This window comes from Poecile atricapillus, chromosome 3 (genome assembly GCF_030490865.1).
Source record: "Poecile atricapillus isolate bPoeAtr1 chromosome 3, bPoeAtr1.hap1, whole genome shotgun sequence".
Classification (NCBI taxonomy): Eukaryota; Metazoa; Chordata; class Aves; order Passeriformes; family Paridae; genus Poecile; species Poecile atricapillus.
Window position 1 is genome coordinate 73672145 of NC_081251.1, and position 26875 is coordinate 73699019.

A 26875-nucleotide genomic window follows, 5' to 3' on the forward strand; every position below is an offset into this window, starting at 1 on the left:
GAATGGTGACTCTGTAGTAATCATGCTGAATGAATTTTGACTCTGTAGTACTTGCTTTTCCTGGTGTCCTCTCCATTACGATGGTTATCAGATGGTTTCTTCAGATTCTGTCCCTTAGCATGTTGGCAAGTGGTGATTTAGAGAAATATATGTGAGGCTGGGTGTAACAAAGTGACTTTTGAAACGGGTTAACAGGATGCAGTGTTCTAAAGTACATGTCCAACTTTGTAGCTACTGTTCCAGTGACATATAAGTAGGAATTACTGAATTTCTGGAGATGTAAGTGGTATTCTTAAGGATTGTTGTGATTTGTTCTAACGTTGTTCTTATGTTTAGGTATAGTTATTTTCCTGCTGAAAATTTGATAGAATACAAATGGCCACCTGATGAAACAGGAGAATACTACATGCTTCAGGAGCAAGTCAGTGAATATTTGGGTGTGACTTCCTTTAAAAGAAAATATCCAGGTATTTATTTTTAAAGTTTTCCTTCTAAAAGCTTGTGTCCTTAAACAGTTTGGATGTAGTCTGTGCTTCTTTGGTTATAAGATGGGCTGACTGTTAATAAAAAGACCCAGGAAAAGCAGACCTGGATTATACTTGTACTTTATATTTTCATTACTGGAAATTAAGTGTATCCACTGGTTTTCAAAGTAATATAAGACTTTGTGGTATTGCCATGAAAATTTGCAAACAAGTCTGATTTGACGGTTAGATCAGACAGTTAGATCAGGTACTGTTTGAAAACTGATGTTAATTTTATTTTTAGTGATTTGTTGATGATTTCTTACTATATAACTGGATCTCTGTATTCTGTTTCCTGAATTGTGGCAACATTCCTACACTGTGGAAAAATACTAAAAGGTTCAATTATTTATTATCAAGTATTTGAGCCTCCGTTCATCAGAATTGTCAAATTTGGCTTTTTTGTTGGGGAATTTTTTTTTGAAAGTTGTGGTAAAAGAGAAAAGACTGTACTTTCAGTGCTTGGTAAAATTTTCTGCATCTGAACTGACACGTCAGATTTCTTTAGTTTTCCTGTAAATCATAACTATAGACAGGGTCTTGACCTACTGTAGGTCAAGAAAATTTACCATGTCCCTACATTGTTTGTTAAATTTAAAAGTAATTTATCAAGTTGTCGTGTTTCTTGGAATTAGCAGTATAATACAGGCTCTAACTGCATGGAAACAAAACGGTTGAAATACTTTGACAGTGTTTATGGGAGAGTTTCAGTTACTGCACACATTTTTATTTCTCTTTTTTGGTTTTTTTTTGAGATTTAGAAAGGCGAGATTTATCTCACAAGGAGAAACTCTACCTCAGAGAACTAAATGTTATCACAGAGACTCAATGCACACTAGGTAAGAAAACAAATTGTTAGACTCCTTATTACAGTACGAAAAGTATGACACTGAAAAAGGAGGTTCAGTTTGGTAGAGAATAATTGTATCCCTCTCAACTGAAAACATAAATTCTGAAATGAAAACTGATTTATTATTATTTTAGTAAATTGGCCATGATGTATCAGTATTCCAGATTTATTATTAACAAATATATTTTGGATCTGTTCTAATTACTTAGAGGGAATTTTGCTGTATTCTAAGTTAACTTGTAGAACCTTTTTCTCTTAGAGAAGAGACCACCATAATTGTGTAGTCTCATATATATACATATATATACATATATACATCGTGGTATATATTGTGTATATATGTACAGGGTGTCTTTATATACATTAGTCTTATTTTGCTGCATTGTATTGAAGGCCAGAAAACATCACTGTATGTTTAATGGTTCAGCTTCTATGTTAGAAATTATAAGAGTGTATATTATGGCACTCGAATATACTTGAAATGGATTGATGTGATTTCTGAGGCTTTCATTGAAAGTTTTTTTTTCTTACTCTTCTGATACATGTGATTTGGATATGTTAGAGTTTAAATGATGCTGCCTTTTTTTTTTTTGTTTGTTTGTATCATGGGTCTTGGAAAATGTCATGTTATTTTATATGTTAACAGTCTTAAGTATACCACCTCTGTTTCTCACCTGCGAGCTGTCTGTTTTTGTTTAACTTAACTATACATAAGAGAACTGCATCCAGTATCTAATTCTTATATATAGAGGTAAAATGTTACATTCTGCCTTGTATCTCCAATAGAGATGAGTGCTGATTTAACTACCCCTATTTTTAAAATTACAGTTATAGTCAGTGGTAGTGACATAAATCATTCCATGCTATTGTCTGTGTTTGGAGATTAGTTGTGTTGGAACTGTCAGGGGAGATCTGCATTGTAGCTGCAAACTGAGTCATTCTGCCTTCTGAACTTGAAATGCTTTAATTGGGAGTTAGGAGTCTGTGCAGTTTGCTGCTCTGAATTGCTCTCCTAAAGATTCTTCCCTGATTTGTATAGGGACTTCATGTAAACCTTGTAATTTCAGTGAAGGTTCTGAAGGGTAATGAAACTTCACCAGCACTGGAAACTGAAACTAGCAGTACGCAAGGTCCCATCTAGAACAAAGGTTCTGCCTCACCAGTGAGTTTTTAAGTTGGCGATTGAGTCAGTGTGAAGGGGTCTGTAGCTGTAAGTAATGACATGAGCCTTGGGTATAAGCAAACTCCTAGTCAGCCTTGAAAGCTAAATGGCACAAGTTCACTGCTACTTGAGAAGGAAAAGCATTGTGCACAGAAGGTTGTTGTCTTTAGCTACTCAAAAACTGTGGGATATAAATAACCTACACTTACTTTTGTAGATAGCATCATTGTTGCTTTTATTTATTTTAGGTCTAACAGCTTTGCGTAGTGATGAAGTAATTGATCTTATGATTAAAGAATACCCTGCCAAACATGCTGAGTATTCTGTTATACTGCAAGAGAAAGAGCGGCAGCGAATAACAGATCATTACAAGGAGTACTCTGTAAGTAATTACCACTTAAGTGAACCACATCTGCAATGGGAGTGTAAGAAAAGGTTCTTCTCTAACTGATAGTGAAATGTATGTGAATTGATATAATTGCTTTTATTCCAGCAAATGCAGCAGCAGAACACACAGAAAGTAGAAGCCAGCAAAGTTCCAGAATATATTAAAAAGGCTGCCAAGAAAGCTGCAGAATTCAACAGCAATTTAAACCGAGAGCGGATGGAAGAAAGAAGAGCCTATTTTGATTTACAGACACATGTAGGCAGATTTAAATTTCTTACCAATTGTGAGGAGGGAGCTCCTTGCTTGTTTTAGTGAAGTTGGTTTTGGTACCATTTTAACTATTTTCAGTGGGGTTGATTATTTTTTCACTCTATATATAGAGACTTAACGGTTTTGCTGTTAAATGGGCAATAGTGTTAAAAGTAATAATCTCAAATATATTGAACCTGCAGACTTTTTAAACTTGAAAATACTTGTCTCGGGAAGCTCTAAACATCTCAGTATTGTAATCATGTTCTTTTACTGATAGTTTTAGCATAAAACTAAGAGCGTTGTTTATTCATATAAATGGCTAATTCTTCCTTTGAACACCTCCAAAATTTTGCCTGACAATACCTGAAGTTAAAAAGAAAACTATTTAATACCTAAAAGTGTGCTGCCTGTCAATATTATGCCCTTGTTTTTTGTTAGGTGTTATATTATTTTTCTGTTGCATATGTTATATGCTTCTATGCTTGATTAAAAAAAATAAAAATCTGGCATTTTGAAGCAGTGCTGTTCTGCTTCTATAAAGGCAGTAAAGCAAAAATTTTCTATGCAAATTGTTACATGGCAAACAATTACGGGATATTTTCATTTTCCTGGTATTGACCATGTTAAGAGACAAGATAATGGATAATTACTTCTATTTCCTTCTAAGAGAAGGAAGGCTTATTATGTAATCTTCTCCTTTCCGTATATTTATATTACTAATGGATTTTTTTTAATAGTACAGTCTGGGTTCAGAATCAGATGGACATGTTCTTTCTGCTCTAAAGCAATGTGGACCAGTAGTGATAATTCATGCTAAAGATGCCGGTTACAAATGTTAATGTTTACTGTTTCAATGGCTAGATTTTAATTTCAAATTTTTTTTTCATAGTATACTGTTTAGAGAGGTTTTACCTGATCTTTGTTCAGTTCACTAGATACTTAGGAATTGGATTTAATCCATAATACTGTTCTGTGAGTGGGATCTCTTAGCATTTTAATGAATTGAATTTCTCATGGGAGAACTCAGATAGCTGTTCCAGTTCAGTAAAACTGGCAAGTTAAAAAATACTTGGAGGAGTGTTTGGTGAGGAAGGCTCAACTGTTTGTTTGTGAAACAAAAATGTCATTGTTTTATATTAAACAACGCAGATTATCCAGGTGCCTCAAGGAAAATACAAGGTCTTGCCTACAGAGAGAACAAAGGTTAGTCCTTACCCAGTGGCTCTCATACCCGGCCAGTTCCAGGAGTACTACAAAAGGTATTTTAAAAGCATTCCAGCTGCCAATTCTGTTCCACTGTTCTCTTTTGTCTATATTTAGCAAGTGGAAAACATTTCAGTGTCTTTGCTGTAAGGTTTCAAATTAATTTTAGTTTGAGACACTTGATAGTCTTCAAAGATGCATAGTGTGACAGCTTGAGTCAACAAAACAGTGTTGACTGCAAGACTACTGTCGCTACAGTGCTTGAGATTTGGCCTGCTCAGGTATTTACCATAGCAAAAAGGGACATGGATTTCACTCCTGCCACCCTCCTGTTTATTTATCATCCGCCTCTGCACATGTGCTAAAATTAATGTTTTTGTATCAAAGTGTTGTAATGCTGGCTTGTGATCACGTATCTTCTGTTCTATTTTGAATTTTTAGAAACTCTTAAAAAAAATTTGGTCCTGTGGGTTAAATTTGATGTTGGATTTGTAAGTGAGAAAGACATTGTAAGCTGACCTTTACATTTAATGAAAAACATGTTACTTGACTGTTGACATAAATTTAAGATTTTACTAGCAGCATGCTACCACTGAACAAGTCCATACAGATGTGAAGATTTTGCTGAAGTCTTAGTGTTGTACAATACAGGTGGTATTCATGCAATATGTGCTTGTTTTTTTGTAGAGCAGCTCTTTGTCTGCATGTGCCTTGCTTCTTCCAGTGTGTGTTCATACAGCCCATCCCAAATTTGCATGTTACAGGATGTTCCTGAAGGACTTAACTTCTATTAAATCAATTGAATTAAAATGACTTCATATTATGTTTATTTTGCACTTGTAAGCTGCTGGTGAAACTGCTTTTCCTTCTCAGTGAAGGACATGACCTTTCATAAGATGCATCAAAATAGTATCCTGTTCCTTACAATGCTTGTCCCCAGCAGTAAGAGGGCTTTCACTTTTTTCTTAGTCTTTAGGGTTAAAAAGGGTAGAATATGCATGATGAGCTGTATCTGGCTATAAGTGGTGTGATTACACCTTTACATTCTTTCAAAATTGCATTTTCATGTGCATTTTTTTGTTCTCAGTACTCAGCTACACAGCTGTATTCTTTGCTTTGGATATGTTTATGTGCCCCAAGTTAGAATTTTACACGTTATGGAGCTCTGTACATTCATAAACAAAGTGTATGGTTTGTTTGGCATAGTAAACATGGATTGGTTAAAACTTTGCAAATACCACTTGTGTTTCATGAATATCTGCTCTACAAAAAAGACAAGTTCTATATATAATATCACATTTGGGAGGGAAAATTAGTATGGTTCCTTTGTTTTCAGAACTGCGTATTTTTATGTGCCTTCCTGAAAAAAAGGAGACTCTTTCTTATTAAAGTCCCTGTGTACTGTGTGACTTAATATTTACGCATAAAGTACACATGAATGAATGAATGAATGAATTTTATTTATTTATTTAACATCAGATACTCTCCAGATGAACTTCGTTATCTGCCGTTAAACACAGCGCTTTATGAACCTCCTTTGGATCCGGAGCTGCTTACTCTGGACAGCGATGGAGATTCAGATGATGCAGAGGAAGGGCGAGGTGATGAAAAACGGAAAACCAAAGGCAATTCGGTGAGACAAATTGAAAGTATTCTTGATCAAAAAAGTCCTTTCCCTTCACTTTTGTTAGTTTAATTAGTTTCTTAGAATCTTCTAACATTTGCAAAATGAAGGGAAGACTTTTTAGTACTTCCGTTTATTTCATAACACTGTTCTCCATTGCTTTCTGTTTTGGTCCATTTTCAGAGTAAATTGAAAAAATATTTGACATTTCAGGCCTTTTCTTCCTGTTTATAATTTTATTTTGTTTGTTTTGTTTTGTTTAAAGAAATTTTGAAGAAACTTCCCAATGCAGCTCTTCATTATGCCCTTTTTCCCGAGGGAAAGTTGCTGGCATTACTGAGGAGAATGAATACTGTAGTTCAGGTCACAGTATACTTTTTTTTGTGATGTGGAAGCAGCAAGTATAGAAACAGTTCCGATTAAATTTATTTAATTAAATTATTAAATTAAATTCCAATTTAAAAAGAAGGTTAAAAGCACTGTGGTTTTTTGCTTTACAACACATCTTTTAAAAGATATTTATGTTCTATCCACTTACGCAAATGCAAAATTAAGCGTTAGCTGAAACTTAAGGGAAACTTTCATGCACGTACCTTGATAGTGCTTTAAATGCTCAAGAGCCAGCTGAGATTCAAAAGCTGAGTACAACTGAACCATTGGTGTATTGGTGCAGTTTTTATGTTGGCAACAATCTCTTTCCAGAAGTTTAACCTAATTTTAACAGTAGTAGAATATCACAGTGCATTTAGCAATTTCTGGCATGATTAGTGAACATGTTTGGCAGTGGGTACGTACAATTCTAAATTTTGTCATGTAAATATCTTCTTTGAAATTTGTAAGATAATTACAATTGCAGAAAGGAAGAGGTCAGCTTGTAGGTTAACAAAAGGAGAGGTAAGTGTTCAACGCACTGTTTCTGCTTGCATTTTTTTGAGAAGAAAAAATCATAAGCATAGCATGCTAAATGTCAACTCAAATTTTTGGTTTAATCACACTCCAGCTTTTTTACAGTTGGTCAGTTGGTCTTTAACCATTTTTTCCCAGTTTTCTTTTCCATTGACTTCCATTCTCATTAATGGTAAAGAAAAGTGACTTGACCAAGCAAACTATCCTTTTGATTTTTCACAGAGGCTCAGAAATCTTTTTTTTTTTTTGTGACAGAATGCAGAAGGAAAAATGTCCCTGAGTTTGAAAAGTGTAGAGAAGTGTGGAAGATTGATAATCAGATTTCTGTGAAGTGGTTTTGGCTATGGGAGCAGGGGTTCATGGCTATTTAGTCACTGAGGGGGGCATATAGTTAAAAAAAAACCACAGAGGTGGGACATTGTCAGGTTTGGGCAACCTACCATTTTCTCAGATCTCCTTGGGGAGTCCCACAATATGCTATAACTTTTCCTTTTTCGTACCTTCCCCTGCTCCATTGTCAGAGTTAGTAGCAGTTTTCTTTTCTGTATTGTTTCAGTGGTTCTGACCTAAATAATCCTTCCCTTAAAATAATGGTGAAACATACCATTTCTTCTTGCCACATAGTTCAATCTGCTTTTGTGTTACACTCCTCCATTTGCTGTGTCTGTTTTGTCTGTTTGATTTTAGGACCTGGGGAACAGGCTGATCACTATTGTGGTTTTACAAAGTGTGTTTTACTGTAGGGCACCATTGTTATTTGGCCTCTTGGGTTTTATTGTGATAAATGTGAATAATCACACTGCTTCCTTCTGGAGCTTTTTGGAAGCCCTTATTAACACTTTTCTGAGAAAAGTCTTGTGCTGCTGCTCTTAATTATGCCTACATTGATCTCTCACCCTCTTTGAACCTCTTCCCCTCTTTCTTGCCTTCTTATTCCTAAAAAAAAAAAAAAAGCTTTAAGTACAAAATAAATCTGTTGTTTGGTTCTGTATTAAATATGGAAGTGTGTTTTGCCATTGATGGCATTCTTCTGCTGCAGTCCAAATTAAATATTTACATTGCTCCTGGTGAAAACAGTAGATAAGGGTGGCAGAAAAAACCTTCACATGTTTAATTCAAGGCAATCCTTGTATGCTTTACATGCATGCATGACAAGGGCACTTTTAACTTTTTGCTGCCCCTTTATGTTGTAAAGAGCATCTTGCATTTAGTTGATTTCTTGCTGACTTCTAATGAAAACGCTTCAGAGAATTACACTGTTGTGCTTCCCACACTGGTACCAAGACCAACTGCAAAAAACATGACTGCTGTTGCAGATGCCAGTCTCTTAAACCAGAAAAAGACAGATTATGAATGTTGTGAACAAAGGTGTTCTAGATTGTGATAGACCCTATGCTTTTGCAGAAGGAATGACATATCCTTCTCTTACCTTAGTTGACTCTAAGGAGTGTAGGAAAGACTTGTCTGTCTATCCAAAATAATAAATAAAAAAAATATAGCTATGGTATTTTTATTATAGGATAATTCGTCTGGCAATGTATCTGAAGGTGATTGCGCCACAGACAACCAGGAGGATTCTTTTCAGGGAAGACAAAAAACAAGAGACAAAAGTGCTACTCCAAGAAAAGATGGTTCCAAACGTTCTGTATTACCCAAATCAGTTCCTGGGTACAAGGTAGAAGAAAAAAGCCCCTGACTGAATTTTATTCACCAGCTTCTTCCTGAAGTACTTGGTTTTTTCAATAATGTGGAACTTCTGCTTGCTGTACTTCACTAGCTGTTCTCCTGTTGTGTGCTCCATCTGTTTGCTTCCTTATTTCCTTTTTGCTTATATTTTGTGTGAGGCTTTTCTTTACCTTAGTTGTACAGTGGCCGCCTATTGGGTTAATTTCTTAGATTCATAGGCAGTAAAGCTAGAAAAATCCATTGTGGATTTTTCATTGGAACTCAACATCTTTCTGTCTGCTTTAACATAGCAGTCAGAAGTATGTGCCAGTTTGAAGCTAGTATTCACTATCTGTTACTTTTTTTTTTCTCTTCTGTATGGCAGCATACCAAGAGGCCAGTCCTGTAAAGTGCAGCTGTGTGGCTGAACATATTGTTATGGCATTCATTTTAAATACAGCCTTTCATCCTGTGATGTTATGATGTATAGGATGGAAGGCAAAAAGCTTACTACAGCTGTATAGGCAACACTATGTAACCCCTGTAACAGTATTTGGAAAATAGCTTTTTATGTAGTTCATACTATAGTAACATTTGTGGGCAATTTGCTTTTATCTAAACTAGAAACTTGGTGAGGATGTTAAGACATTTCAGCTATCAAGCAGTGATTGCCGAACCTAAGACCCTAATCTTCGGTATTCCCATATAATAATTTCAAGAATTATGACAAAAATACTTTTCAGAAGAAATGGGAATTGGCACACATTGTTTATGTGTTACTATTCTGCATACTGAGAGAGGATCTGAATAAATTGTAACACATTTAAAGCAGGTAATTGTCTAGTCCTGTTCCACTGAGAGGAGTGAGAGTTTTCCATTGACTTAAATGGGAGCAAGAATAGACCCATAAAGAGGGAAAACACTAAGTTAAGATAGCGTTGAGTGTTTACCAGTCAGAAATGCCAATTGACAGTTATGGGACAAGGAACATTTCTGTCAGTGACAAGTTTGTACATACTGAGAATCTGTCTCAGCAAAAGTGAGCTGTTGATGGCTTGCATTTTATGTCTATAAATATTTACTGTCTGTGTTTACCAAGTTAATAATAAATAAACTATAACTTACAATAAGAAGCTAATTTCCAGCAAAAATTGGACAACTTGGATAAATTTCCTCTACATACAGTATCTGTACAAGTTTGTAACAGACAGCAAGCTCTGGTTTTCTGTTTTCAGGAACTTATTAAGAAATGCGTGAACTGTATAGATTTAGACTGTGGTTACCACATACATATATTTTTTTATATGTAACTTTGCAAGAAGTTGTAGACGTAGAATGCATTTCAGTATTCCCATGAACATGAAATCCAAAGATGAAGGCTGAAATTTTGCTTTAGCTTTGTTTAACTTGACATTAGAAATTGTGTACCACTGGTTTACAGAAGCTTCACTTAGCTGCGAGATGCTCAAATATTTGATTAGTTCAATCTACTTAATGGACTTACGAATGCATAGGGAGACAACTTGTGCAGCAGAACTTTCAGCAAAGTTTTGAACTTAAAATTGTAGAAGAGCAGTAGTAGTATATAGCACTGCATTTTGAAAATGGATTCCCATAGCAATTACTTACTGGTTTAAAATTACTAATTCTGTCAGGAACAAGGTCTTACTATAAATTTATGGCGCCACATCTTTGCAATGTCAGCATACCCTGCCTGCATCAACCATCTGGATGCTGTTAAGTCAGGGGTGGTGATGATATGTTAGGAGGGTGAGGGGATTGGCTTTCTTGTTTGTGGGAACATTTGAAATCTTGCAATAAGCCAAATTACATGAGCTGTTTTAACTGGTAAGACAGAATGATTCTTTTTTGTGAGTCTATAAAAACACCAGATAACAATATACCTACCATATGTGCCTACGTGTTAAGGCACTTTGAGCCGAAGGCTTAACTGATACAAAATGTTTTCCCTGTGAAATCTTTATAATCCTTTTGTTCTATATTGTTCTCTGATATTGGACTATTTTTGTAGGACACTAATCTTTTGGTTACATGTAGTTAAAATGGAAGGATAATTGCTATGGCATCAGCATATATATATATATATATATATAGTTATAGCCACGTTATAAGTATTACAGGATTCCATACATTTCCACTGAGTTATTTTCAAGTAAAAGAAATACTGTATTTTATATGGAGTCTTTTTTATTGTCAGTTCTTTAACAAAGGACAGTTAGCGTGTGTTTTACATTTTGTCATGTTACAAGTAGTGAGTCTGTTGCTGCAGGACTGACTGCTACAATTGCACACACAGGGTACTGTTAAAAGTACAGGAGATTTTATTTTGCACATGAAACTGAAATGTATTGAGTATCTTTATTTTACAACACTTCTGTTTTGGGTCACTGTATATGAAAATGTAACGCTTTGCATTCAGAATAGGATGTTATAAAAAAACATGGTGTAGTTGGAAAGCTTACTTTGAGAGCTGCAGCACAGCACCATGGAAGTGAAAACCTACACAGCACAGTCATCATTTTGACCCTGCCTTTATTTTCTCTCCTATCTTACCCCAGTGAGATGGGGATGTAGAAAGCAAAATTTACTCCTAGTGAGATGGGGTATTGTGACTTCCCATTTGGAATTGACAGACTTTTTTATAGCATTTCTAAAAGCCACTTACGGTGATAGAACGGAACTGGATTAAAATGTGAATAGTCTGGATTTGTTTGTTTGTTTGTTTTTATTTGTTTTTGTTTTTGTAAAAATACTTCCATACTGTTGGAACTTCATTCTCAAAAGGCTGTGATTTTCACCCCCCCTTAATATGCACGGTTTCTAATGAATACAGGTTAGTGAACTAAGAGTAGATGGAAGCATTGTTAATAAATGCATTTATAGCAATGTCTAGCTTGAGTTATGTGTATCAGAATGTGAACTGCACACACCTTTAACACTTGGATGTGTCCAAAAAGCAGCTCACTTTGGCTGGAGTATTGGCAAGTGTGCTATTGTGTATTAAAGGCAGTAAAATACAAATCTGTAACAAGCCAGAAGTCTGATGAGGAAAGTGTGCTTGCTATGTTAGAGAGGCTCAGTTTCTTAGATTACAGTACAATTTAAAAAAAAGGCCTGAACAATGGAAGGGTAAATGCTGCCACACTGACAAGGTTTAAGCATGTGCCACTTTTGTTGGGAGTAGCAGGGTATAAAGGTATACATGTAGGACACGTAGTATAGTTAACAATAAAAGAGTTTAGGCGTGGTTTTGCTTCCATTATATTTATTATTTTGTAGAGATGTTTGTGTGTTAGACTTATTTTACTGTTTTATTATATTTATGTATAAAACAGGTTGACTTTGCTTTTTTAAAATAAATAAGCAGAAAAAAAAGTGTCTATGAATGGCTCTGTCATCTTTTGAAGGAAGTTACCTATAAACACGTGGTGTGGTGGTTTTTTTGCTTTCTTGAATAAAACTCCTTAGACTGAACAATTTGAAGCAGGCTATAGCCATGCTTTTACATAAAAAGCACATTGAAAACTTCAGAAAACTTAAAGCAATGCATCCTGATGCTTTAAAAATGAGTCAAGATGCTAATTACCTTGCTAGATGCTATCAAAAACTGACTGGGGAAATAAACACACTTAAAGATGAGTTGTATTGCAAAAGATCTTTGTAATTGTATTTATTAATTTATTTGTGTTTTCATTTTTTAGATTTGTTTTAAAATTAAACCTAATTCTTCTTGCATGTGGTTGGTAGTTGACTGGGATTCTTGCTTACTGACAAGCTATTCAGAAGCCTTCAGCTCCCTCTGCTAGCTGGGTCTTTGCAGCAACATTGTTTTTAAAACTGGTGCTAGTCACTTTAAATCAGTGAGTACTACATTAATTGCAGGCTACATTTCTCACTGATTTCATTATGTGGCAGTCAAAGTTCAACAATGTAACTGCTGCCATATTTCTGAAATTCAGAATGCTTTCCTTCTTCCTCAGGCCTCATCAGGATGAAACTGTTGGTGTATCTATGGAGTTGGCATACACAATACATAGGCAGATGTTCCACATTGTAACAGCCCGCTCTTTATCTTACCCTTGAAATGCATCTCATGGACCCAGACACACTCCAGATGATCACTCTAGAAAAATTCCAAATGTAAATGTCTAGTCAAATGCAAGGGTTTTGTTTCTTACATGGTTATGACTGAATACAAGCAATGGTAAAAGAAATACAGCCCTCTACTGCATAGCTAACCAGAAAATTTGAAACTGAAGATAGAGAAAATCAAGTTTATTGCTTTTGTAATTAATTTTATATATGTAGGAAGAAATGTAATGCAAGTAACAAAATTATATAGAATTTCCTTCATAAACAAGAAATCCACACAGAAGTTCATAAAGTAATATTCTATATTGGAAGAATCTTCCTGAAATTTTTCATCCTATGTCACATTAATTTACCATGAGGAGAATGTTAACTGATGAATTAATACGAAGAGGCAAGTACGTGCTTTTGATCCAATTGGATTTACATGCAACTCATTATGACAAATGCAAAATTTTATGTAGTTAAATCTATGATTTTTTCCAGTGCTGCTGCTTGTCAGTGATTGTCACGTGTTTCAGGGTTCACACGTCCTGACAGACAGTTTATTAATTTTAATAGTTAAGGAGATAGATGACATTTCCTGTTGAATCTGTGAATTCTTCTGGAATGAATTTATAGCCCTCTTCTACCCTTCCAGCCAAAGGTCATTCCAAATGCTATATGTGGAATTTGTCTGAAGGGTAAGGAGTCCAACAAGAAAGGAAAACCTGAAGCTCTTATACATTGCTCCCAGTGTGACAACAGTGGTGAGTATCTACATACACTAAGTGGATTCCTAAGGGAATTTCACAGATCTGTTTGTGGACATATTTAGTGTACTCCATGTGTAGCAAGAGTTCAGTTGCCCTTTCTGTCCTTTGTTACAACCCTATGTCTCTTTTGTGTTCTCTGTGCTCACACGCTCGGTGCACTGTGGGATCTCACCAGGAGGTGAGCTAAGCTTCATGTTTGGTAAAAGCAAGCAGTCTAACTAATTCTAAATTTCATTTCAGGCATAAAAGTAATAATACTGGTTTTCATCTAGGCCACCCTTCTTGCCTTGATATGACCCCGGAGCTTGTTGCTATGATTAAGACTTACCCTTGGCAGTGTATGGAGTGTAAAACATGCATTATATGTGGGCAGCCTCACCATGAAGAAGAAATGATGTTCTGTGATGTATGTGACCGTGGTTATCACACTTTTTGTGTGGGGCTTGATGCTATCCCTTCAGGTAACAGAGTTCCCTTGCTCCCTTCCCACTTCCTCTGAGTCCTGGACTCACTCTCAGAATTAATACACACATTGCTTTTGAAAGAATAGTTTAAAACAAGAGTGAAGGGGAAGAAACACTGTAGGAAAGCATTCACACTACAGGACTTTTTTACTAAGCTTTATTTCTGTATATTTGGTTGCGCACAGTTAAACCTGGCAATTCCTGTGTAGGAAATGTAATTGGCTTTTACAGCATAATCCAAACAGGCTCACTCAGAACTATTTTTTTTCTATATCCACAGAATACTGAGAATAATTACCTCTTTTCATTGAAGAAACCTGTAAAAGAAACTGTATTACTGCATATTGCTAGAGTATAGCTTTCACATTAATTGTGCTGTTTTAGCTTCTAAATGAAATAGTTGTCTCTATTTGTAAATATCTCTTTAAACCCTTTCATTCCTTTTTTTATTCTTAAACATCAAAACTGCAACAGAAGAACCTCCATGGTAGGCACACAAGCCAGTAGCTTTAAATTACTTAAATCACTTCTATCATGTGGTCAGCTCAGGGCAGTAGAAAGAAAATAACACTGGTACTGTTGCTTTACATGTAATTTTAAGTCCATAGTAAGATCATGAATACATATTCAGCGGCAGTGACTCCACTGCAGTGATGCTGTACTGCCCCATTTTGGGAAGCCATGGAGTTAGCTGTCACTTTTGTACAAGTTCTGTGACTGATTTCACTTTGAGGCTGACCTAAGAATATAATCAAAATAGATTACATGTCTACAAAACTACAAAATTACCAAAGCAGCCTTTGATTCCAGCTATTGTAACATAAACATTTAAATGCTTCTCCAACTGCCATTTATTTCTGTTCTGGGTAACTTCACAACTCGAACTGTAGTCATTCACCTGAAAATATGAACGGCAAACTTGAGCCTTGTTGTAAAGCTCTTACCTAATTACCACCTCCTTGGCAGTGCTGGCACTTCCTGAGGTCCGTGAAGATTGGTGTAGCCGGTGGTTACACATAATGAGTCTGCAAGGGAGCATGAATTGTATATGCTGCTTTGTAGAAAAGATGCTCAATTTTAAAAGCATTGGTTGTTCACATTAAAGGAAGTACTGCAAATCAGTAAGCACCTAAGACTGGTGAAGGGCTGCCTAAATAGATGAGAGAGTAACAAACCTAGTTTCCCAATAATTGATAACTTTCTTTTCTTAGGTCGCTGGATTTGTGATTGTTGTCAGAAAGACCCTCCTGTACCCAGAAGAGGAGGAAGAAGGGGGAAAAACAGCAAGGAGGGCTAAAAAGGCCCTAAAAACTTGCTGTCCAAAACTTAACTGCACAAATTAAAGTGATACTCTGGTGCTATTTAATCAACCACTCTATAAGAGGAGCAATACCACTTTTTTTTTTTTTCCTTTTTACTAAATAAACTTTGTCTATATATTGATTTTTTTTGTGATACAAATCACTAATGTCCTGTCAGATGTTGAGAGGCAAGCCAAATTCCCACTCAGAAAAGTCTTTCAGTAATGAAATTTAAATTATACATGCATTTGTATAAAATTATAGTAACATACTTGTTTATTTCAGTGCATTCATCAGTAAGCTCTGTAGAAAGAAAATTACAGAGCAATTTATATGTACTTTATTTGCATAGCAACTGGTTATTCTGACAGACTCAGCCAAAGCAAAAAGTATTCCTGTTAGGAAGAGTGGGCATGAGATGACCTTCTAACAATGTACTGCACTGCAAATCCCTTTCAGCAGAAATTTTCCTTGCAAGCTAATGACTTATTCATAAATATGTGTTTGGAAAAAACCCAAAAAACAATCACAAAAAGCTATCAAGGGAAGTGTAAAAAAGCACCTCTCGAGTTTGAGATACCTATGTGCTGTGTTGTTTGTAATGGGAGATGAAAATGTCATATTGACAAGTAGCAACAACTGAAGGCTCCCTCTCCCTGCAGTAACAGCAAAGAAGCAACATGCACTTGATTCAGGTCATGGATTTGTAGTGGTGATGAGTGACTGGACCAACCTCTGTTTGACAGATGGCTGATGTGATGTAGAGCACACACAGTCAAAATACAGAACATCTATTCCCTTAGGTGATTATTTTCTCCTTCCTTCACCCTAAGCTCCCTCAACTTCATGAATACACTCAAACACGCTGCTGATCAGTTTTACTGGAGATGCTTGCTGAGAAAAGAAGCGGGTTTTATTTTTAAATATGCTCTAAATTGAGAGGGGGACTGAAGTGCAGTAGTTTATTCATTTTTCTTCATAAAAAACAATAGAAAATACTGAATTGGAATTGATTTTCCTAAGCACCTATTTTAAGTGAATTTAACAAGATCCAAACTATACATTCATTTTTAAGCCCTGGTCTCTGAAGAGCACTGCAAATACTGTGCTGGCTGTTCATTTTACATATTGGGGAAGATTTACAATAAAAAATTAAGTATGGCTTTTTCTCCCCACTTCCTTTCTGGTTTAGGAAATGTAACCTGAATATTTCTTCAGGAAACATAGTGAGTATTAAATATTACAGCAAGTCATTCATACCAGTTTCACAGGATGAAGTGTGACTTAAGTCCAGTGTATATCAATTTAAAAAAGGATTTCAAGTATTAATTTCAAGATCCCAATAAGTATCGTCCAGAAAACAGACTCCTCATCCTGAGATTCATCTTCTGTAGACTGGGAATATTTCTGGTTTGCCTCCATCTCCTCAGGGTTATAAGAAGCCTCACCAAATGGGTACTGTACAACTGTTCGATCGTAGTACACCTTCATTTCAAACTCGCTCTCCAGGTGAGAGGGATGGCCGTAAATCCCTATTCCCACAGGGCGGCGGAAGTGTGCAGGCACATGGACGATGTCCTGGCCACAAGTTACAGACTGTAACTCGTACTCGTCAAAGCTGGGGTGAAGTGTCACATCAGACACGTACAAGTCTGCATCACCTTTTAAACTCCGCATCTGAAGAACGATCTTTCCCTCGTGATTTAGTCTCAAATAGCTGTAGTTTCCTGCTCCAATCTGTCCTTGGACAACATGAAGAAGAATCCACTCCTCTGGTACGTCCTCTTCCTCAAAGGCATTTACCACAAACAGTACTTGAGCTGTCACAAATACTGTCAAGATTATTCTCCAGTGTGTTGCCATGGTCTTCAGTTGTATTTGGATTCTTCCTGTGTCCTGTGTGCTACCTTATGAATACAAAACACAATTGAGTTTTAGTATATTCCCTTCTTGGAAGTAATCTATTATTTTGTTTTAATTTGGGAATTCTTATAAATCTGCTCTAGTCCATACAAAGTTAACAAGTTCATTAACTGGTATTTTTTAATAGCCACAGAAAAAAGTGTTATGATTCAGAATTTTTGTCAGAATGAAATGGCTTAAATTTCCAAAAGTTAAACAGAAATTAATCAAGCCAGTGTTCTCTCAACAGAACTGACACTTCAGTTTCATTCTATCTGCATGCATGCCAAACTTGATAGATACCCAGAAGGGATGAAACCCAATAATGATTCTAGCTTCACTTCAAAAAAACCCAAAAAGCAGTTGAGGAAAGGAAGGCTTTTGCATGCTTGAAGATGCGTAGCTTTCTATGAGGTACTTAGGGCAGCCTATTTGTTCTCCTAACCTCATCCTCTCATCTCAACTTCAAAAGACAGTATTGGTGCAAACCTGTGGATGTGGGCAATGCAGTAGGCATTCCAACTTGCACTGGTATGGAGTTAGAAATAAAACAAGTTATCTAATGAAGTAATACATTAATTTATGATCCTGATGTATGGCTTGTTTCTAGGATCAAATTTAGGCACATTTTCCCTGAAAAAAAAAAAAAGCGTTTACTTTCAAGAAGGTTTTGTTACAGTACACACTGTAACAAAAACGCTCAGCTCTTTACAGCACTTGCATACAAAAGATAAGGCTGAAGGTACTGGGACAAGGGGAAGCTGGAAAGGACTGCTGCAAGATCAACGCTCTTACAGCCTATTCCCTCCTTGCTGCACTCTCCCAGTCGGGCAGCCTGAACATGCCTGCCACGCTCCAGCCCTCTGAACAGCTGCACTAAGTCTCTGTGTGCAAAGCAGCAACTTCCAAACTTTGCTGAAGGCTTGCAAAATGTAGACCTGACTGAATTTAACATGCAAATCACAGAAGCCACAAGCCTGAACACCTTCAGGTTTAAGAGGAAGATTGTCATCCCCTCATCCCTTCCATAAGGACACTACAATCATCTGAAACCAGGAAGCTGCCTGTAACTTGTTTTGTACCCTAGCTGGCATCAAAACAAAGTGCATTGCTTCCACTGGGATGTCACTTAAACGTTAGAAGTTCTACAATTGAACGGATCCAGGGGAGAAAAAAATGCCCAACTGTTTCTGTAGTTCGATGTTTTCTGCCCCAGAGGCCTCTCTACTGCAAGGCCACAATTCTGCAAAGACAGCGTAATAGAACGAGGTGCAGCATTCGCTGAACCTGCTAGACTGACAGAACTCCCTCAACAGCCACAGGAAAAAACAGTCTTTTGTCTCGCCCGTATCAGAAAGCTGACTCTCTGTCACTTGCACATCGAAGTAGTGATGAAAAACGCGATCGGAGCCACAGAAGGAGCTCCACAGCTGACCAGAAAATAATTAAAGTTATCTAGGAAAGAACTAAAACGTCCTGGCGCCGGCGCTGCGCTCGGGAGGAGAAGCGCTTCCAAGAGACCTTGGACAGAGCCACGAAGGAGCAGCTCTGCCCGCCCCGGCTCGCCCCCGCCTCCCCGCGGGCGGGACCCCCGCGGGGGGCGGCGGCAGCTCAGGGGGGACGCGGGAGGCTCCGCGCCGCTCCCTCCGGACGGCCCCGACGGGTCCGGCGTCACCCCGCCGGCCTGGGGCTGGGGCACGGCTCACCTCCGACCTGCCGCGGGGCTCCGGCTTCGGCGAGGCCGCAGCCACGGCGAGGAAGAGCAGCGGGGACTCCGCGGACGTGCGGCAACGCAGCGCGGCCGGGGCGCCGCGGGAAAGCCCCTCCCCGGGGCGGGCCGCGGGGCGGCCGAGAGGAGGTCGGCGCCGAGGAGCCGGCCCGCAGGGCGGGACGTCGCTCCCCCTGCTCGGTGCGGCCGGCCGAGCCCGGGCCGCGGCGGCGCGGGGGGGAAGTCGCTGGGGGCGGGTGGAGGCGCCGCGCCGCCCCCGAACGCTGCCGGTACCGCCGGGCCCGGCCCGCCCCGGGCACGGCCGCGCCCCCGGTATCGCGAGAGCGCGCGGCGGGCGGGCTGAGGGAGGGCCCGGGGAGGGCGGGGAGGCACCGAGACCGGAACGCGGAATGGTAAACTGTGTGAAGCGTATTTCAACACAGAAACCTAAAATTAGAGAAACAGTCCTTCAGCTGCTCTGAGATTAGATGTAAGATGTTTGCTGGAGGATAGGTGTCCCTCCGTGGGTTAGTGGCAGTTTAATTTACTGTCAGCATAAACCTGACCTAAGATCACGGAAGGGAAAAGTAGTGTGACAGAGAGAAGAAAAAACCCCAACACTGTTTTTTAATACCCATTGATTTCAACAATTACCTTGACTTGGCTGAGCCGCTTAAAATCATAAGCAAGAGTGAAAAAAATAAATCTGCATGCCGTGCATTGTGTTCTAAGAGATTTAAGAGAGCCTGTGTATGCTCCCCAAGGGCCCTGTGCTAACTGAGCTGATGTTCTATCTTCAAAGCCCTCTAATTTCATAAACCTATGTAACTTGTTCTCTTCATTCCTAGCTCAAACGAGCTGGCTACATAAGACTACCAAATGCAGATTCTGATAAATTTTAGCTTTTTTTTAAAACCAGTTTTGGTTGTATAAAGACTTTATTCTGCTTAAAACTTTTAAATGTTAAAGTTGCTAGACCTCATTTTTAAAGTTATTCTTATGATTGAGTATTGAGTCCACTACAGATACACTCTTGGACACAAAAGCATGATATGATAAGGAACTCTTAATTCCAACAGTCTTTTATTTTCCACATAGATGTCAATTTGACTGGAGGTGCTTGAGTGGGTCCAGAGAAGGGCAGTGAAGCTGGTGTAGGTCTGGAGCACATGTCCTGTGGGGAGCAGCTGAGGGAGCTGAGGTTGTTCACCCTGGAGAAGAGGAGGCTCAGAAGACCTTATCATTCTCTACAAGCATGTGAAAGGAGGGTGTAGCCAGGGGTTGGTCTTTTTTCCAAGGCTACAAACGGTCAGACAAGAGGAAATACCCTTAAAATGGAAGGTGCAGGTTGGACACTAGGAAAGGTTCTTCACAGAAAGGGTGACTAGGCACTGGAATGTGCTGCCCAGGGAGGTGGTGGAGTCACTGTACCTGGAGGTGAGTAAGGATCTAGTTGACATGGTGGTGTTCAGTCATAGGTTGGAGTCAATCATTTCATAAGTCTTTTCCAACCTAGTTAATTCTGTGATTTGAGATAGGTGGATACCAGGGGTGTGGGAATATGTGGAGCCAAGGTCTTTCAGCATCGTGTTGCATAGAAGCAGGACATTGCCAGAGGTGTTTTATGGGGGTGTGCTGAGGTATAAAATTCTCCCAACACACTTACATGTCAATATTCATCAGTCAAGAAATCAGTCCAAGATCTCTGATACTTCTTTGGATTGCTACTAGTTCCTTAGTTGTTATGGACAGTAGATTGTTGAAAGTATTGTAGGTACAAGCATTGAAAAGTGAAAATAAAGTCAGGTGAAAATTGTAAGAAAGAGTACTGCTAATCTGCCTAGAAGCAGTTACAGAGACACAACATATTGCAGAACAAGTTCTTCAAGACTCTCAGAGGTTGTTTGTGTCTCAGAGCACCTTTTTTACTGTGTCAGCGTTTATTTTTCTTTACCAATGACTAAACTGTCATAACACATTCATGACTGTACCACTCATGAAAATTATCACCAGCATATTAACAATAAAATTTTCTCTAGTATTCCCATCCATGAGTCACAGTTCAGAAAAACAGTGCATGTGCAGTGCACTGAGTTGCCTCTGTGCAGCTGGTTCTCAATACAGTGGATTTATCCAAATTCACATGCACACACAAAAGGGAATTTTGACTGGTACTTTCTCCAAGTGAAATTCACAAACACAGGGAGACTACATTGTCAGTGACAATATGTATCAGATGCTAATGTAGGCCAAAAATGCTTGTAGTATTAATTACAGACAGGCACAATAAAGATAATTCCTATAGAAAGTATCTTTTTGAAAAGCAGTTGTGGTTGATATTGACTGATCTGCTTCAAAATGGTTTAAGTTGATCAAAACCTTGATCATAAAATCGTAACTTGGGTTGAAAGGAACTTCTGGACTATTCCTGTCCACCTTCCTGTTCAAAACAGTTCTAATTAAATTGGGTTACTCAGGGCCATGTCCATTTGATTCCTGGACAACACGAGATATAGATATCCGCAACGTCTCTTCAGAAACTTGTTCTGATATTCAACAACTGTCATGATATTTAAAAAAATTAAATAGTCATTCGGTATAACCCTAATTGGGTTTTCCCAGGATCCAGTTTATCACTGAGTGCCTCTGGGAAAAGTCTCTCTGTCTTTCCTGCATCCTCTAATTATGTAGTTGTAGGCAACAGTAGCCTCAGCTGTCTCTGCTCCAGGCTGAAGAGACCCAGCTCTCTCAGCCTCTCTGTGTACATAATTTTCTCCAGCTCCCTGACCATCTTTCTTGCTCTCTACTAGAATTGCTCCAGTATGTCAGGACCTTTCTTGTACCAAAAATCCCAAAACTAGATGCAGCACTGCAGGAGTGGCCTTACAGGTGCCAAATAGAGGAAGATCACTCCCACAGCTTGCTGGCTACTCTTTATTACTAATGCATCCCAGCATGCAGTTGGCAGCCTCTGTTGCAAGGGCACTGTGGTGGCTCATATTCAGCTCATCCAGGAGGATATCTGGATCCTTTTCTGGGGAGCCCCTTCCCAGGGAGCCATCCTTCAGCATTTCATCTTGCATGGAGTTACTCTGTGCCAGATGTGGGATTCCACTTACTCTTGTTGGACTCCATGAAATTCTCATCAGCCTATTTCTGACTGCTCCCCCCAGTTTGCCATCATCCGCAAACTTGGGGAAAGTAGGTGGTTTGTTTTTCTTCTTGATGATGTTGCTTCATGTTCTGTCTGTGTTGTGTTCTCTGCATCACAAAATCACAGATGGTTTGGGTTGGAAAGTGCATTTAACAATCACTTAGTCTAACCCCCCTCCTGTGGGCAGGGAGTCCTAGTAGACCAGGCTGCTCAAAGCATCATCCATCCTGGCCTTGAACACTTCCAGTGGCACGGCATCTACAGCTTCTCTGGGCACCCTGTTCCAATGCCTCACCACCCACATTGAAAAAAATATGCTCCCTCTGTCCAATCCAAATGAACCCCTTCTTAGTTTAATGTCTTTGCCTATTGTCCTGACACTAAAGGCCTTGGTAAAAAATATCTGTCTTTATATGCTTGCTTTATATATTCACAGGGTACTTACTATAAGGTGTCCCTGGGGCCTTCTCTTTTCCAGGCTGAAAAAATTCCACCTGAATTTGAGGAAGAACTGTGCAGGTGACCATCCACTAGAACAGATTGCCTAGAGAGGTTGTGGATTCTCTCCCAAGATATGGATGTGGGGATATTCAGTAATTGTCTGGATGCAATCCTGCGCCATGTACTTTAAGATGACCCTGCTTGAGCAGGGAGGTTAAATCAGATGACCCCCTGTGGTCCCTTCCAGCCTGACCCATTCTGACTGATTCTGTGAAGAACACCATCTTTGCCTGTCTTTACAGGAGAGATGTTCACATCTGTCCCTAAAGTCTCGCCTCGATAGGTTCCTGTCTGTGTCCTGCTGGTGTCCCTGGCGCTGGGCACAGTGCTCCAGCTGGCATCCCACGAGTGGGACACGAGTGGGGCGCTCCTGGACCTTCTGGCCGTGCTGCTTTCTGTGCAGCCCAGGACATCGCTGTGGAGAGCCAGGAAGCAGCCCCGGGCGGCTCTGGCCGGTCGCGGGGCCCGTTGCCCGGCTGAAGGGACAGCGGCTGCCGCCGTGGGCCCGCCGCACTCCTCGGGCGAGCGAGGGCGGTCCTGCCCGGCCTCCCGTCAGCGGCGGCGCTGCCCTGGTTACGGGCCGGGGCCGGGGCCGGGGCCGGGGCCGGGGTTCTTCGCCTCCCAGCGGGAGGGAGCGCCGAGCGGGGCCGAGACCCCTCGGCCCCCGCGGCCAGGACGCAGCCGGCGGGGGAAGGCGGCCCTGGTGGTCCGGCTCCGCCGCCGGGCCGTTCGCAGCCGCAGGATGGAGAGGGCCGGGGCCCGCTGCGCCTCTGGAGGAGGCCGTGATCCTGAGGTTGTCTGCGAAAAACACTTGTTTAAAGGCAAACTGCCAGAGCCCCTCTTTCAACTGGCGTGCAGTCACAACCACTGTGCTTTCCCCGTGAGTCGCAATGAGTTGTGCGTCTGGAACACAGCCACTGCTCAGGTAAAGCTAGAATAGAGCTCTTCATAGGCTGCTGCTTTAAATTAATTTATAAATTAAATATTTGAAAGTAATGTAGACGTGTCAGGTTTCTCTTCAATGCTGGAAAGGTACTAGCATTTGTTAAGATTTTTTTTATTGTGATATGAATAAAGTAAGCTTTTGTGGGGGGTTGGCCCTGACTGGCAGCTAAAGCACTAAACTAAAGCTAAAGCTTTATCCATTCTCCTGCTGACTCCTCCCCAGCAGGGTAGGGGAGAGGGAATTCCCATAGGATGGGAAAAAGTGAGAAGTCACGGGTAGAGACAAAGATAGTTTAATGAGTGAAGGAAAGAGAAAGAAGAAAAGCTATACCAAAGCAGTCACCACCCCCTACAACCAGACTAATCCCAGTAAGGCTTTGAGCAACAGCCACCTTAAAGTCAATGTCCCAGGCCCTCAACACCTTGTTGCACCCAATACCCCAGTTCTATTGCTGAGCATAGCATCATATGGTAGGGAATATCCCTTTGCCAGTCAGCAAACTGAAATATTTGTTCCAGCTGTGTCCCCTCCCAACCTCTTATGCACCTTCAGCCTATTATTAGGATGGGAAAACTGAGAAAAAGTGGGAAAAAAGAGAAGGCCTCAATGCTGTGCAAACAGTATTTGGCAACAGCCAAAACATTGCTGTGTTATCATGACTGTTTTTGTCACAAAATCCAAAGCACTGTGCCATGCAAGCTTCTGTGAAAAAGTTAACTCCATCCCACCCAAACAGCTACATTGTAGGTTAGGTGTTTTGAAGCTGTAGATAAAAATTATTTTGTTGATTTTGTGTCCATTATCCATTTGTAGTTTTATATTATTCATAATCTTTGTTTGAAATTATTCATTTAACTCTTCTTTATCTACATTTGTCAGCCATTATATTTGTCAGGCCATCATGACTCAATTTCTGCATTGTCATTTGGAAGTAAAATCAATCCACTTCTTGTCTGCTCTGCCTCTCATGAACGTGTGATAGTGTGGAATCTTGATGAATGTACACAGAAAGTGCAAGAAGGTACTGTTTATATAATAATATGTGTCATATGTATAAACAAAGAAGTGATGCAAAGGCAGCCAGTCACCACCAATCACTCAGACCAGTGTCCAGCCAGTTTCTGAGCAACAGCCACCTTGGACGGCCACCCCAACACCTCCTTTTCTCCACTGGTTCTTGTATAACAAGATTGTTATTTCTGAGAAGCACGCCTCAGCCGCTTAGATTCAGCAGCATGGACAGCCATATTAATTCTGTGTTTCTCTCCTGCCCTTCTTCGGCAGTGCGGGGTTGAGCCAGGCCGGCAGCACAGCCAGTGTCATTGTCACAGCCGCCGGCCCCGGGCGGCAGCGGCCCCGCGGCGATGCTGAGCTGGGTCGGGAGCTGGCCGAGGTGCTGTGCGGGACCCAGAGCCTGCCGGAACCTCGGGGCAAACACAGAGACACACTCCAGAGACAGTGACGTTCTGCACTGTGGAATAAATTAGACAGAATGAAAACTGATCATAGCAGTACTGCATAATTAAACATGCAACGGGAAAATACTTCATTTTCGGGAATACTTGTGGAACTAGTGTTTCCTATCCTGCTTTGCCTCTCCTGTCTCTGGAACATTGTTTTCATCTGTGAAACGTGTGAGAGACCAATACAAGTATCTGATTTGGGAGATGAGTGCATGTCCCTGTATCCTGACCACCATTTTGGTTTGGAGCCTCAGCCAATGGCATTAGAATTTAGTGTTAACCTCTGTAAGCGTAAATTAATTGGAAAGTAGAAGAATAATGAAAAAAAAAGAAAAAAAAAAAAAAAAAAAGGAAAAAAGAAAAAAAGAAAAAAAGAGCAAGATTCCCAGAGTCATGATTCACTGGATTCCCAGTGACAGTCTGTCCCCTTTTGGTGTCAGTATTTAAAATTGCATGGCATTGTCCCACACTATTAAAAGTTTCCTCCTTGTCACCTATAGTTAGAGATTTGCTGATGACTTAATGTGAGGGAGTTCTCTTGTCCTCTACTCCACTTTGACTGTGCAAATCTATATAATATGAAGACTAATGTTGTAAAGAAAAGTTTAACAGTATCAGTGCTTTTTATAAAAAAAAAGGTCAGTATAAATTTTAATCCATGCAAGACTAACAAAGAATCAATCAAAGGGTGCTTCAGGAACTGGGAATAAAATGGGACTATGAATTTGGAGATAGGAATAGAAGACAGAAGATAAGAATAGAAAGTAGCAGAGAGATAAAGAGTATGTGTAGTTTTGATACAAAGGCATTTGGTATCCAGATTGTCTGCTGCTTGATTTTTTCATTTTCTCTCCATCTACAGGCTCTTCAGCAGATACCTTAGAGTCTTTGTCTCCACAGACTCTCCTCTGCACATTCTTGGCGTGTTTTCTCATATTATTTCTTATAAATGGTGTCAAAGTAATTAAGCAATTCTTTGTGTGACCTTGACCTGTTAATCAATTGTAAAAAGACTCCACAGCATCTAAGAGCCTGAAAGGACACCTATAATTGTGCTTGCATTCTAGATAATTTGTTTCCTATGAAATCCTAAAATTTAATGACGTATCCAAACCATCCTCACATCTTTAGAGGCAGCACTATAAAATAGGGATCAGCAGAAACCAAGCTGCTTGAACCAGTAAGATGACCAAAATGAAATCATGAGGACAGGATAGAAACGTGACCTGTTCTCAAAGCTAGCCTCTATTTAGTGGTGCACTTTCTCTTTCAGAATTTTCCCACAGAAAAATTAAAACCAGAGAAGTAAAATCCTCTTTACTTTTTGGCTGAGTGACTGGCATATTCTCCCAGAAGTATTTTTCAAAGCTCTGTTTTGCTGGACTTCAGTTAGGATTTCTCACTTCCAAAATGAACATGGCACTAGTAGGTTCCATGGGCACATCACCCTACTCCAAAAATCCATTCCCTGGCAATCTTCAGTGGAATCAAGAAAGCATGATTTGATGGGAATTATTAATATCATAAAGAGTGCCAAGTCATGTCTAGGCAACAGGGCAGATGGAGGAATTCTAGTGTCCATAGTTCTATGCTTTTCTTTCCAGTACCCTGGTGTATTTAAACAGTGTATTTTTCTGTACATATTCCTGACAGAAACTGAAACAACTTTGTGGTTAATAAAGTTTGCACAGTTTGCTATGTAAAGTTTCTAAGAATCTCATTGCACCAGATTTTTATATTTCATTGAGTCTCATTAACAATACAATTGTTGCAGGGTTTACACCTCGAGGAATTGTTATAGGAACTCTTTTGGGAATGGTGCTTCATGTAAGATTTAGTCCAGATGATCAACAAGTGGCAGTATGCGCTGGAAATCAGATCTACATGTTAAGTGCAAAGGTGAGATAGCATTCTTTGTAGCCATGGTACTGGTATTTTACTTATTCACTTTCAAATAAAATTATGATACAGAAATGTTAGTAAAATTTTGCAAAACA

The 26875-nt window shown here is 39.5% G+C and overlaps 3 protein-coding genes across 7 annotated transcripts in view; 2 read left to right on the top strand and 1 right to left on the bottom strand.

The window, feature by feature from the left end:
- Positions 1–15249, top strand: part of PHF10 (PHD finger protein 10) — an 18765-nt gene extending 3516 nt beyond the window's left edge. Inside the window, exons 3-12 of one of the 4 annotated variants that reach the window (XM_058834001.1) lie at positions 337–467; positions 1286–1363; positions 2785–2918; positions 3030–3179; positions 4326–4435; positions 5859–6012; positions 8429–8584; positions 13325–13433; positions 13712–13900; positions 15115–15249. In XM_058834001.1, the coding sequence (XP_058689984.1) occupies positions 337–467; positions 1286–1363; positions 2785–2918; positions 3030–3179; positions 4326–4435; positions 5859–6012; positions 8429–8584; positions 13325–13433; positions 13712–13900; positions 15115–15200 (1297 nt within the window). In that variant the 3' untranslated portion in view covers positions 15201–15249. Of the gene's footprint in view, positions 1–336; positions 468–1279; positions 1364–2784; positions 2919–3029; positions 3180–4325; positions 4436–5858; positions 6013–8428; positions 8585–13324; positions 13434–13711; positions 13901–15114 lie in introns of all 4 variants that reach the window. The other 3 variants (XM_058834000.1, XM_058833999.1, XM_058833998.1) reach the window with 3 other exon arrangements.
- Positions 15250–15262: 13 nt separating this feature from the next.
- On the bottom strand, positions 15263–19126 carry C3H6orf120 (chromosome 3 C6orf120 homolog). Of its 2 annotated transcripts, none has more exons than XM_058834002.1 (2): positions 18820–19126; positions 15263–17111 (listed from the first exon to the last, which is right to left on the bottom strand). In XM_058834002.1, the coding sequence occupies exon 2, from the start codon at positions 17065–17067 to the stop codon at positions 16510–16512; it is 558 nt and encodes a 185-aa protein (XP_058689985.1). In that variant the 5' UTR covers positions 17068–17111; positions 18820–19126; the 3' UTR covers positions 15263–16509. The 2 variants fall into 2 exon arrangements, with proteins under 2 accessions (XP_058689985.1, XP_058689986.1); XM_058834003.1 differs by having other exon boundaries at positions 18813–19126.
- Positions 19127–22542: 3416 nt separating this feature from the next.
- The window catches only part of WDR27 (WD repeat domain 27), a 63087-nt gene continuing 58754 nt past the window's right edge, over positions 22543–26875 (top strand). The window contains exons 1-4 of the mRNA XM_058835717.1: positions 22543–22590; positions 22753–23394; positions 24295–24436; positions 26653–26777. Coding sequence (XP_058691700.1) covers positions 22543–22590; positions 22753–23394; positions 24295–24436; positions 26653–26777 — 957 coding nt within the window. The remainder of the gene's footprint in view (positions 22591–22752; positions 23395–24294; positions 24437–26652; positions 26778–26875) is intronic.